Source organism: Gavialis gangeticus, unplaced genomic scaffold, assembly GCF_001723915.1.
Source record: "Gavialis gangeticus isolate Ggan-Ray unplaced genomic scaffold, GavGan_comp1, whole genome shotgun sequence".
In the NCBI taxonomy this organism is placed as follows: Eukaryota; Metazoa; Chordata; order Crocodylia; family Gavialidae; genus Gavialis; species Gavialis gangeticus.
The window spans coordinates 8,577,777-8,591,812 of NW_017729009.1; the positions used below are offsets into that span (position 1 = coordinate 8,577,777).

At 44.2% G+C, this 14,036-nt stretch overlaps 1 protein-coding gene across 1 annotated transcript in view; it reads right to left on the minus strand.

Annotated features, from left to right (window-relative positions):
- The window catches only part of PTGIS (prostaglandin I2 synthase), a 35,385-nt gene that overhangs the window by 17,877 nt on the left and 3,472 nt on the right, over nucleotides 1-14,036 (minus strand). The window contains exons 3-6 of the mRNA XM_019509898.1: nucleotides 13,837-14,015; nucleotides 5,215-5,349; nucleotides 4,160-4,314; nucleotides 1,835-2,016 (exon numbers count right to left, since the gene is read on the minus strand). Coding sequence (XP_019365443.1) covers nucleotides 1,835-2,016; nucleotides 4,160-4,314; nucleotides 5,215-5,349; nucleotides 13,837-14,015 — 651 coding nt within the window. The remainder of the gene's footprint in view (nucleotides 1-1,834; nucleotides 2,017-4,159; nucleotides 4,315-5,214; nucleotides 5,350-13,836; nucleotides 14,016-14,036) is intronic.

Genomic DNA, 14,036 nt, shown 5'->3' on the forward strand with positions numbered 1-14,036 from the left:
CTCCCGACAGAAGCAGTTCAGTCTGGGGCTGATCCCTCCTGCAGCAGCTAGGGGGAGCTCCAGCTTTCGGCTGGCAGAGAGCACAGGGGCTGGTCTTGATCTCCACAGGGCTGGGAGAACTGCCAGTTACCAGTCAACTGCCTCCCAACCCCATGGAGCTGAAGACTGCCTCAATCTCCACGGGACTGGGAGGCAATGTCCTGCAAAGCTGGGACAGCTCACCCCACCCTATGGCCCCCTGCTGCCTAGGCTGACCAGGAGCAATTTGCTCCCAGTCAACATCTACACATGCACTTTGATACATTAGTTTAATGTGCTGATTTCTAGTACCTGTACCTACAAGTACTAGAAAATGGCACATTAGACTAATCTACCAGGCAGTAATTGCTGTACATGTGTAGATGGTGATGCTGTACTGCACATTAGATTAGCCTACTGCACAGTAAAGCATCTCATGTACACCCAGTTTGATTAAGACCCAGGCCAGTACTCTCACTTACTGCTTATAGACAATGGGTCTGACCCTCCACTTTCCATCAATTTTGCACCACTATAATTGTATAGATGTCAACATTTTTCAAAAAACACAGTCTCTTATTTTGAATGCCCAGCTTAAAGAAAACATTAGTCCAGTGCCTGTAAATTTAGATGACTGCTTTCAAGTACTTACCTGTGCCTGTTTTGATATAACTTCTTGTTAAGAACAGTGGGAGTTTTACACATCATTCTTCCATTTGTTTTGAAGCCAGGCTCCTATCTATAGGGTTTTTTTGCTTATGTCACAGACAAGAAACTGACTTTCTAGAAGGCCTGAAACTACAGCTGTTTAGAAAATGTCTCTGCTCAGGATGTCAAATGTGATAAAATGCAAGCTGAAAACACCTGGAGACAGACTGTCATCTGTGATCTGTGCCAGAGACTACGTGTTACTTCTCCTGGGAGAGTAGCACCTTGGGCAAGGACATAAATGCTTTCAACAATAAGTCAGACACCACCCCCCAGTGGTAATTACATTTGTGTATCTGACTAGTTAGGCGCATAAGAAAAGGTTTACATATATAGCCAAGGGGAACCTTTGCTCCTACATGTGAACAGTGACTAGAGTTGCCAACTCTGAAAATTTTATTGTGCGTTTCACAATATTTGACTGATTTCTAGAAGTTCCAGCTTCAGGATGCGGTGCATTATGTAAGAACTTCCACTTTCCCTTTAAGAGAAGCAAATTTCCTAGCCTTATGCCCAAAGAGAAAAACTTGGGAATGTGACCTCTAAAGGCTCAAATCAGGTACCCAACATTATATTATTATTTGCTCATTATTTTCCAACAATCTTTTGATTTCAGAACCGTGACTCAACATTTTGGGATATTTGGGCTATGGTTGTGGGTAATGGGTATGTACATACATACGTACACATTTTGAATGCTATTGCTTACACATAGCAAGAGACAGCAGCTCAGCTACTTAAAACTGACATAGCTCTATTGGCTGCAAATGTATACCAAGTGAGGATTTACTCCAACAAATTCACTTTCACAGAATGATCTATGATTGATTTGTATCGCTTGTCTCAGTTCACACCAATAACAACATCCAAAAATCCTTAAAAAAAAAAAAACCCAAGAAAATTCAAAGTTTTTGCATTGCTTTCTTGCATTGTTACGTTAAGTCAATGTTATTTTTCCCACGCTGGTACAAATTTTTTCTTATTTTCCAATAGTATCATAATTTCTCCAGTGGATTCAGTCTATATTGATTCTAATGGAGCTCTGCTTTTTCCAGCCTCCTCTCTTGCCAAAAGACTTCTCTCGCCAAAAGACCCAATGCAGTTTTACCTGTGTGACCCAGAGTTGCAGCAGCATGGCTCTGGACTGCATATCCTCATCTACTCCAAGTTCCTCTAGGTGCTTCTTGTAGCTCTCTAGCCAAGAGCTTTTGTTTGCTTTGCAATTCAGTCTTTCTACCGACAGAAGCTTCCAGAGGCGCTCCTTGATTCTGGCTACTTCCTTCTGTTCCACTTCACACAAAAAGCAGAAATTTGGTTACTCAATATGGGAGAGAACGAGAGAGAAAAAAACTGCCACTGATCTGTTTTAGCAGCTCTTGGCTTAATATGTGAACTATAAAGCAAAGTGAAGATGTAACTGTAGACAGGTAAACATACCCATCCTGGTTCAAACCCAACCAATACCCAACTAGTACATAGTCTGAAGATACAGGACTGCAGGCTTCAGCCTACAATATAAACCCAAATGCATCCCCAGGACATCTTGTATTTATTTGCCCTCTGGTTGTTAGCTTCTGCTGAAGCCCAAGCCACCACATTTGCCTATTCTGTCATCCTGTGCTAGAGAGATCCTGTACTAACAGGGTCTGTGTCTCTGGGCTACAGTCACACCTTCATACCCTGAGTGATAAGAACACAGAAAACTTAAAGCTTTCCCAATGGTGCCATCTACTGCCCATAAGTGCTCTGCCAGATCTGGTCCAATGTAAACACTAGCACAGAGATCACTTACAAACCATATGCTCAATGTCTCTGTACTTTCCAGAGCAATGCTCCTTCCCTTTGTCCTAAACAGTGAGTCTCCATAACTGTGGCAGAGGTTACAAGCAAATTCTCAGAAGGCAACAAAGAAGGAAGAATTAGACCCCTCTGTCATCAGACTTACTGTAGTCCATGGGTTGTGCCAAAAAATTCTCATTTTTGTCCTTGCCTCTATTGGGAAAGTAAATTATATTCGGAAACACAGTCAATCAGCATGGTAATAAGCAATGCTCCTTCTAAGGAGTAGCAGTCCATGAGCATGGCGCTTCAGTCTGTTAGTGCACCCCTTCGGTCCTGCCTCCCCCTCTCGGTGCAGCATGAGACACTTAAAAAAGTTAAGCTCCTCACTCCTCACCTGGGGCAGGCAGCAGGAGCTGGGGCCTGGGGGCCAGGGGCAGGCTCCACCAGCTCCGGAGAACCGCTCCACTCACCCACATCACCTCAGGGAGCGAGGAGTCACGTGGTGTCAGGGCTGGGGAGTGGAGCAGTCCCCCTGGAGCTGGCAGAGCCTCACCTCAGGGCAGGCAGCGGCTTCTCCCTGAGGTGAGGCAAGGAAGGGATGGAGGCTGGTGTGGGCTCCGCTGGCTCCAGGGAATTGCTCCACACCCCAGCCCTGACCCCACACATCTCCTCACTCCCTGAGGCCATGCGGGGGAGCGGAGCAGTTCCCCGGAGCCAGCGGAGCCAGACCCAGCCCCCATCCCCACCCCCGCAAGGAGCTTACCTTCAGTAAGTGTCCCATGCCACAGCCCAGCTCCTCTCCCGGCAGGTATGCGGTCTTAAAAAGTTTGTGCACGGCAAAACTTTTACTTGTGCGTGGCCACACACGCACGTACCTTAGAGGGAACCTTGCAATAAGTCCCATACAGTCGTACTCAATACATTTCCTATTTGGAAAGCAAGCATTGACCACATCCAGCTAATACATTTCTTGACAAACCCTTATGCAAATCTGATATAACCATGCTGATATTCCAGTGAGCCTGGCACTCACTTGTCCAGCGGGCAGCCCTAGTAAGCAGTTTCCATGAAAGAGACCTGTGGAGACTTTTGCCCCTTTCTACAGAGGCCAGGATATAGAGATACAGCACAGCTCTCTCTGACCATGACATGTGACACACCATGCCATGTTACAGGATTCAAAGCCTTTTCCCTTCTCCCATCCCATGTTCCACAGCAGCCGATACAGGGTCAGGGCAGATTCCTTCAGGTGGCACACAAGGGATGCACAACAGTCAAGTCCCCAGGTAGCCTGCAAGCAATGCAAGAAGGGCCTCATCTAAAGTAAGTTGCCTTTACAATTGCCATGGGAGAATGGGGGTAGAAACTGGTGTCTGGGGTACAGAGGATCTAAACCATTCAGAGATTTATTGTTTAAAGACAATTATCTTTATATGTCATCTGAAAATCAACCAAAAGCCAGTAAAAAAAAAAGAAATCAAACCACAAGCCAAAACCTCAGAGATACATACAAAGGGAATATTATTTTAAATTAATTTATCTGTGCAGTTGCAGGAGCTGTGCCAATAAGTTAGCTGTACCATGGCATGGGTTAACATGCTCCACTACCTGGCCCTATAAGAATGACTCTCTCTGCCCCCTACATACTAACCTGTGGTTAGCATAGAGCGGGCTGCTCTCATCAAAAACCGATCCAATTTATAGAATTCATTGTAGACTTCAGAAGAATGGGCTCGGTCTTTATCTTGAGAAGAAGGATCTTCATAGTTTTCTTCTTCATTGCCATACAGTGTCAGATATCCAGCCCTGTTTAGGAGAAACAAGGACAACGCATTTATTTCAAAAAAGAAAAACAAATGAAAACCTGGTTTCACTAAGGTCCAAAGCAAAGCTTGTATTGGCCTGCATTTCACCTAACAGGTTTAGTATTTTAATCTTAATATGTCATTAAAAAATTCTTTACCATATATTGTAAAACTTAGGTAGGTCATGTGCAACAAAAAATATTTCTTAATATAGAGGATAATAGTACAGTATAAGTGAAGTTCTGATATTTTATTTTACATCTGTTTTGCTTTGTTTTTCACAGATTTGTCATGTACACAGGTACAAATTCAGCTCCTGCTTTTGCATACAGGTTACTTCTACAAAGTCTATGCATCTTAAAAGAACACTATCAAAGTGCCCATGTCAAGTGCTGAGAAGTAAGGAATGAATAAGATTATGATACAATCTTTCATTGTAGAGTTATATGGTATTTTTTTCTGCATTTGGTGCACAGGATGGATGGTGCTCACCATGAGCAGCTGTTTAATATTTGCTTTATCCTTGTTGTACAAGGTGAATTATTTAGGTCAAGGGCCCGTCTCAAACTTAGGTAACCAATTGGGCTTGCAGGGTTAAGGCTTATTGGGTTCTGCCACCAATAGAACAGAATGGAGTGATCCGGCTTGCATCACCTTACCCATTACTGACTACTCCACCTACAAGCCTGAACAATTTGGTACCCATTTATATCTTGGTTATCTCAGGGATGTCTGTCAGGATGAATCTAGAGTGAGACTCAAACTCAAGCCTCTGGAGCTATAGTGAGACACAAACAGATGATCTCCCAGGCCCCGTAGCATTTTACATGCTGCAGTAAAGAAATAAATAATGGAGCTTAGTGTGATATTCCAAGGCACGGGACTTTAATGAAAATTTCACCTGAGCATTGTACTGTAAGAGAGATGGAACAAGCCTCCTTCTTTCCATTGCTGATTCTGGTCAGAAAACAGAAGAGTCTTGAGGTTGAAGAACATTGCTTTTGTGAGGGATGAAAGGTTCTTGTTCTGCAGAGTCCTGCAGAGAAACAAGTTTGCAAAAAAGCCTTCATGTATAATTCTTACGATCAGTGTTTAGCAAGAGTCAAGTCCCACCTACATCACAGGCCCTATCACTCTCGTATCTGAACCTAGTCCACAAGCCCTACTCAGATAAATGTGCTCTGTGGAATGGGGAACCTGGGCAAAATCTTTCCCACTACAGCACAGCATGCCCTTCAAGGCAACTCCTAGAGCAGCAATGGCAGTAGTAGCATGCAAGCCCTGATCAGGATTCTGTTCTGTCCCAGGGTAGAAGGGCAGCTGTAAAGATCAAAGCTAGGTTGGAAGTTCCCCAGCTTTTAGGTGCATTTGGATTTGTTTTTTGAGTGGAGGTAGAAGCTACTGAGAAAGAATCAAATGCTGAACACTGAGGCTACATCCCCACAAGTGGGAACATGTGCTTTATAGCACCTCAAAAGTTTGAGGCACTGCAAAACACACACAGTGCACATGAATAGGTTCTCCGCATTGCATATTTGCAGCACAGAAGCAAAATTAGATAACGGGAAATCTCGTTACTTAAAAAGCACAGAGAAAAAAAGTGGCATGGTACATGTGGCACCAACATGCACCGCCCGAAGCCAGAGCCAGAGTCATTCTCCAGCTGGCAGCCAGGCTCCACATGCCCAGATAGCTACTGCTAGTCTCAGAAGATCCCCAGGACCACAGGTAAGGCTGCTGGGGCCAGCCGAAGGGCTGACCCCACCCTCCCCTACACTACCTGGGGCAATTTGCCATGCACTGGAGCATGCATGCATGCACATCTGTGCAGGGGTGTTTCCTGGGGATAACCAACTATTTGGTCCCAGGGAAACACACCTGCATGCTCATGGGGATGCTCCCTGAGATGCTATCTCTGTGGATTTATTTTGTGTCATTACTATCGTTTCTGTTTCAGCTGGAGGGGGTGGGGTGGTGCAGGCTCTATGGAACACGGTTGACAGCCCAGAGGCTGCAAAATTCAAGGACACAATTGAAGTGCTCATGGTACAAGTCTGTCAGATTCCAATGAACCTGTAAATTCTGCTAAATACCTTGTCACAAGAACCTGAAACAGGAAAAGTGACAGTCCAGTGAGTTGGACTTTACTGACTCTTGAATTATCAAGAGAATTTAGATAGCAATTTTCCATCCTTGGAGGTTTTTAAGACCTGGATAGACAAAGCCTTGGCTGGGATGATCTATTTGGGGGTGGTCCTGCTTTGAAGCAGGGGGTTGGATTAGATGTAACCTCCTGAGGTCTCTTCCAACCCTAATGTTTTATGATTCTATGAAAAATGACTTAGCCAGGGAAAGGTCAGTTTGCACATGCATTCACATTTGAGGCAACCCAGAGGTCAGATGAAAAATTTGATTGCAATGGTCTAAAATTTGCCAGGGAGGCAAAGGGATTTCCACTAATGAGCTTCCAGTAGCCTGGAGTCTGGGCACTGCATTATGCTACTACCAATCTTGTTCCTTAAAAAGAACTCTCCTTCTGTGACAGCTGTTTTCATGCCACTGAAATGGTTTCCAAGGGACTGATCAGGTGTCATTTTCCTTGATGTATTCTGTCCACTTGGGACTTCCCCACACAAGACTGTCACACAGGACTGGAAGAATACTGCAGCTCCAATCCTTTCAGGTGAAGCTGTGCTAACCTTTGGTAGCTGATTCAGTGCAATGTGCTGCTCTTATTAACCCACCAGAGGAACACAGATGACCCTGTGAACCTTCTATTCTAGAAATTGAAATTAACATAATAAACTTTATTAATATGCTAAAATAAACATAAAAGCATAGTAGAGAGCAGGGGTACCATAAAACCTCAGAGCTCTCAAGCTATGTGCAAATGTAATGGTACATAATAAAAAATCTGAAACGAGGCTCTATAATAGGGGAAGACAATTATTTTGATTGGAGGCTGCTTAACGAGCTTTGGTGAGCCTTGATGGGTGCCCTGCCCCCTGGTAACCATCTTGGGACCAGAAGTCCTACCTCTAACACCTGATCTCTGCCACCAGAAGTCCCTCCCCTTACCCAGAAGTACTCCTTTTGGGAGGAAGGGTGATGCTATCTTGAAACTGAAAAAAACCAAACCATATACTAAAAAATAAAACATCTGCTATAACTTATTCTAATTTTATTTTAAAATATTTTGGCCTGATTTATGTGTGCTTGCATAGTATATCTAGTGGCAATTGCATAATACCTTAAAATACAGTCCTGCTCTTGTATATTGTGTGTGGATGGCAAGGGGGTGTATGTGGGGAGATGTGGTTGGGATGTGGGCGTGTGTGTGGTGGGATGTGGGTATGGTGGGTGGACATGGATGAGTGTGGGGTATGTGGTTGGGGTGGGGGCTGTGGGAGGGTGTGGGGTTATAGTGCATGGGGTAGGAGAGACAGAGACAGGGCCAGGCCACCAACTCTACTGCATGTGGCTCTTGTGGACTGCACGCGAGCCTCACCCGATGCACCCAGGCAGACCCCACACCTAGGCTCCAGGCTTCTGCCACCCCACCCTGGGTTCCCACCAGCCCCAGGGCACTGGCACAGGCTCTGTGCTCCTGCTCGCCACCACTACTCCCCCACTGCTTCCCTACTTTCCCTTCCACATGCCCACCTACCACTGCTGCTTCCCAGCCGCCGCTCCTCCAGCCCACTGCCGCTGCTTCCTGCCACCATCCCCACCGCTGCTCCCCCCACCTGCCACCCACCGCCACTTCCGACCCATCTCTTCCCCACCCAACTGCTGCTCTGGCTTCAGCCCACCCTGGCCAGCACCACACGTTCCTGGCTACATGGCCGGGATCATATGGCATGGCATGGCATGGAACCAGCCCAGCCGGGCACAGGCCCTGCAGCATGGGTGGGTCACAGTGGTTTCTGCTCCCCACTCCCTCCTGGCTAGGCCCTGCCAACTCCATGCCACATGGCACAGCATGGATCCGGCCCAGCCTGGGTCCTGCAGCATGGGCTGATTGCAGTGGTTTCCCTCCTCCCCCATCCACTCTTACCTGACTTTCCACTTGGACGGAGGGAGGGCGGGGAACAGTCAAAGGGTCACCAGGCGAGAAGCCGCAGAGGCTTCTGGTTGAGGGCTGGGGGCAGGGTGGGGCTGGCCCGGGTGGGCCTTTCTGCTCGGCCACTGGGTCCTGCTACCAGCTTCTCCTGGGTCCTGTTCCCACTGGCCCCTCATCATCTTTGACAGGCAGCCAAGTGCAGATAATAATTCATTCTCTAAATTTTTTAGGGACCCCACAGGCTGGACAGGATGACCCGGCAGGATGGATCTGCCCCATGGGCCACATTTTGCCAACCCCTGCTCTATAAGGTAAAACCAACACCTCTAAACAATTGTCGCTCCATCAGTTTTTATACCTATATATTAGAGCAATGCTTTTCAACCTTTTTAGACTCAAGGTACCCCTTTGAAAATGCCAGCTCTTATTTTTCTGTAGTTAAAAAAGTGAAAACTAATAGAGCAGTTTCTCTGTTGCAAAGACCTCAGAAAGACAACAACTATGGATTTGTACTTGAAATCTCTGGGTTTATCATGTGAATCATGTTTGCAAAACTAACAGTGTTAAAATTGCGTGGCACCCCATGGCACCCTTGAAAGGATCTCAAGACACTTCAGGTTGTCATGGCAACCTGACTGAGAATAACTAGAGGGTTATGTCTGACTAAGGACTGCTTCCCCAAACAACTTACATCTATCTTTACCAAAGCTTAAAACTTCTGTTGGCAAGAAAACAGTCATAAGGGGTCACTCAACTCTTCTCAATTTCAAAGGAACAAATTTAAATAAACTAAGGAAACTTGTGAAGTCAACTGAACTGAGAACTTGAATGTGAAGGAGGTCTGGAATTTTTTTAAGTTAAAGATTGAAAAAATATCTCAAGCAAGAAGAAGAAAAAATGTAGGAAAGATGCCAGATCTAGCTGGATGACTAACTACCCTTAAAAAGATATCTGGAACCAGCAAAGAATGGAAGTAGTACTGATAAGCAGAGAAAGTACTGGTTTCAGATTATATCTTTGAGGTCAAGAAGGGAGTAAAATGAAAACTGCTAATGAACAAAGCTAAATTATACCTTGGAAAGGTTATTAAAACAAATAGGTAAAAAATTGTCAGATCTGTAACCAAAAAAGAACATGGAAAAAATAGGGCCATTATGTACTTTGGGTGAGGCTGAGATGAAAAATAATTTGCTGTGGTCCAAAATCTAAATAAATACTTCACCTCAGTTTCCAATAAAGGAAATGAAGTTGAACAAAGGCAAGGCCAGAACAGCTAATGGGAAATAAAAATTCCCACTACTGAGATTGAGGCAAAACTCAGAGAGCTTAATTCACTCACACTGAAGGAAGAGGGACCAGGTAAATCTCTGTCCCAGAATTCTAGAATTCTTGTGGGTGGAAGGGAAAAGGAAGGAAACCTAGCACATGAAAATGCTGGTCAAGTAATAAGTACTTAATAAAAGGCTATAAAATTGAGGATGGCACCAAAACATTAGAAAATAGTAAATAGAGAATATATATTTAAAAATGAGAAAAAAGTGATCTGGAAGACCATCAGCCTATTTGTCAGATCTTAATAATATGCAAGGATTTAGAGCTAATTTTAAGATAAAAAGGAAAATTTTAAGATAAAAGGAAAAATAGGGTTTACTAAACAGATTGTGCCAGATTAACATGGATTTTTTTCTATTATAATGTGAATGATTTTCTGTACAAAAGAAAAGTAGTAGATCTCATCTCTCTGGACTTTCATAAACCATTTGATATTGTGCCACATGGTAAGTGTGTAAATGAAAGAAATTGGAGTAAACGAAAAAAAGGATTAAGTAAATGAAAAAAATTAGTACAAGAATTGTAAAACAAATAAAGATTGGTTAAAGAGGGAAGATTCTGGAGAAAGTGGAAGGAAGTATCACCCTAGAAGGAGGTTACCAGTCTTGAGACTGTTCTTATTTAATGCCTTCTTTAAAGACCTTACGGCTAGGGACACACATTACACATAAATCAGCTTAGGTGATAAGAAACTGGTTTAAACCTGTAATAGAACAGACATTCAGTGCACATAAACCAGTTTGAAAATGGCTGAAACCGGTTTGAGATAAACCTGGTTGAATGTAGTATCAGACTTAACTGATTTGGGTCAAACCGGTTTATGCAATGTCTGTCCTAGGCCCCTTCCTTGTTTAAGTTAAATCAGAGTCCTCCAGTATCCCAGTTGTTCTGCAACCCTGGGTGGTGCTCTTCTCTCTCCTCCAGCCCAGCAGGGCTGCCCACCCCTCTGCTCCCTGGCTGCAGCTCCAGCAGAGACTGCACATCGAGAGCATCTTCCTAGCTTCCTCCTGCTCCTCCCTTCCCCGTCATCATTCCTTGCTCAAGCACAGATTCCCCACTCCCCTCTGCCTTACACAGACACCTCTCAGAATTAACCAGCATACCACATGCTGGATACTAGAGGTCTGTGAAGCGGACCATATTCGATTGCCCAATTCAGGGGACAGTGATTTGATTCATTGATTCAGATCACTGTGCTGATTTGATTCAGCTGAATCTGAAGATTCGATTCTGATTCAGAGAATCAGCGATTTGGCCATAGACACAGCTTTCTATGTTTTTCTATATACCTCGAGGTACCAAGTGCAGCTCAGGAGCACTGAGATGGTGGGGCAGATGGAGCATGTGGGGAGTAGGGGTAAGAGGTCCCACATATGCTGTGCAGCAGACCCAGAAGTGGACCGGAAATGCTTCTGGTCCACTTCCAGGTCTGTCGCCAAGTGCGCCGGGAACCGCCCTGCACTCCCGTGGAACGCTCCATCCCCCCCCACCATCTCAGCATTCACGAGCTGCCTAGTACCTTGAGGTATGTAGAAAAAACATAGAAAGCTGTGTCTATGTCTGAATCGTTGAATCTCTCTGAACTGATTCAGAGGCTTCTGATTACATTCAGAGAGATTAATGGGTCTCCTGATTCAATTCAGATTCAGAGATTTGGCCACTGAATCAGGACGAATCTCCTCTGAATCAAATCAGTGACTGAAGCTTCACACAGCTCTACTGGCTACCATCTGTGCTGTGGAAGACAAGACAAAGGCAGACAGGCCAGTGTCATCTTAGGGCTTTTTGGAACTAATCAATAGGTCAGCTGATAATGTCCCTCTGTTCCTTTCTTGGAAAAAGTTGTTCAAGAAGAGCTTGAACTAATGAGAGAGTCTGTTGTTTTGTCTGATGGGCTGATAAATGCTAAACAACTCTCTGTGTAACTCCCTGCTGTGTAACTCAATGCTCTGTTATCAACAGCGAGGGGAGAGGGACCTCTCCCTAATCAAAGCATCCTGCAGGGGCCTGATCATGCCAACCCCACCACCTCAGCTCAGCACTAGGGAAGGGAAGGGAAGGGAGGGCTGTACTAGCAGCCCCTGGCTTCTAGCCCAAGCCACTGCAGGCATGTGCCTGCATTTCTTCAGTCCAGAGGGGATGTCTGTACAGTTACAAACTGGTTCAGCATAGTCAAGTTAGACTAGCCTGCAAATATTGAATCAATTCAGGCTCAGACTTTTTGAACATCTGTCCCTAACCTAGCAGAAGAGGTAGGGCTGGGCTGATGAAATTTGCTGATGAGACAAAGTTAGGATTCTGTCTTCAAAGAGGAAGATCAGGATGTCATGGAGAAAGAAGTGAATCATCATTAATAGAAATAAAGTACTAGAAGTGGGATGAAATTCAAAGGGTTGTTGGTCGTAGCCATGTTGGTCTAAGAACATAGGCAGACAAGGTTCTGATAAAATTCAAATACATTCAGAGACCAACAAGGTGAATTTTTTACAAGAGCTGGGACTTTAACCATTGAAAATGTTTAAGAGGAAGAAGCAGGGTATATGAATTGATCTTTAGACTGCTAGAAGCCACCAACAGGATGGGCCAGGAAAAAGGCAAGTATGAACACCTTTCCTATGTTCAACGTAAAACCTTTTTTTTTTCAGCTGCTTGTGTCTCAGTGTAATGGAACTACCGGCAAAGCAGGGATGTCCCCAAAAGTTCAAACCACAGCCTGTCCCATTTTCATGAGGCCACTGGAGTATAAACATGATCTTTCCCTGCTTTTACTCACACTGCCAGGGACCCATCAAATATGCTTTTTTCAAGGGGCTTTGTTTACTGATGTGAACTACATGGCTGGCATATTTATGTTCAGTCAGATTGTTTTCCCCCCTTTTATTTAAAGGTTTTAAACATGCCTTACTGCCGTCACACAACTCTTAAAAGATTTGACGTAAAGAAGTGATCCCAGAGCAGACTAAACAAAGCCCCTAGATCTGAGCTGCTTAATTTCTCTTTCCTATGAACTGTAATTTTTTCAAGGTGATTATTACAGACATCTGAATAACATTAATTGGGAGCACAGTATTGTAAAAGCCATCCCAAGTATTTCAGATTCTTAATGTCCAAATTTTGCTCTGCCTGTCCCGAGAGGGCTGAGACCTTTTGACGTGGTCTCCTAGGGAGGTTCAGGTACTGAATTGAGTAATGGAGCTTACTTAATCCTGCTCAGAGTAGCAGCAAAACTGCACTCTCTTTGTTGCTGGCTAACTCTTTAACTGGATGAGGCCCAACTTGTAGATTCTTTAGGATGTGGTAACAGAGTAAGGGCCATTCACTCCTAGCATTCTTGAGCACTATGGGGAGATCGTCCCATTGCTTGAGAAGAGAACTACTTGGAGATCCCTGTATCCTCTCCTTCCAAACTCACCTCGTGTATCCACATGCTCTGTGACAACACTGACCAGGAGTGAGACCAAAGGGTCAACTCCAGCTGCCTGACTGAAAACGATCCTCTTTCTACAATATTTCAGGTTCATTTTCAGACATATTTTGGAAGACTCTTAGCCAACTTATCCACATTTCACCCCGATGATGAATTTTTCCTGAAGTCCCTTCAGTTCCTTATGACCCTTCTAGTTCTTCACCAAAGTCCCTTCAGTTTATCTAGACAATTCAGATGCTTAAGTGCCCAAACCTAAATACAGCATGCTTTCCCCAGCAATATACAGAGCCACTATCAGCTCCTTATTCTACCAAGAGTCACCTTTACCTCTCTTTTGCAGCCACATGGCATTGCACTTTTTAAAAGAAATAGCCAATAATCATGTAAATGTTTTGAATGTTAACTAATAGATGGGTTAAGATCTATCCATCTTCACAGGTACTAATATTCCTTTAAAATTTAGGGAGCAGGCACTGAGGTTAGTTAGCTTGCTGTCATTTGAACCTTACAGAACAACTCACTGGAAGACTCTAGAGACAATTCAGGTCTTTTCTTCCATGTTGTTTTGTACTTTGATTTTAGTTACCAAATCCCAGAAATATCATCTCTATGGCATCATCACATGGCTCTCTCATGAGATGATCATTTCGTAAAAGGAACTGATATATACTAGCAAAAATTTCCCTCCTTATCATACTTACAATCTCAGCATGGCCTTTTCATCATTAGGTTCAAAATTTGGCAGTTTGACATCAAACATTCGTTCCATTAAGATACAGGCATATTTGCCAAAATCTAGCTTAGAGTTTGATTCCCACAGCACTGCATCATAGGAGCAAGGGTCCAACAAGATGGTGATGAATTTTCCAGCAACCCGAACCTAAAGAATTAAAAAAAAAAA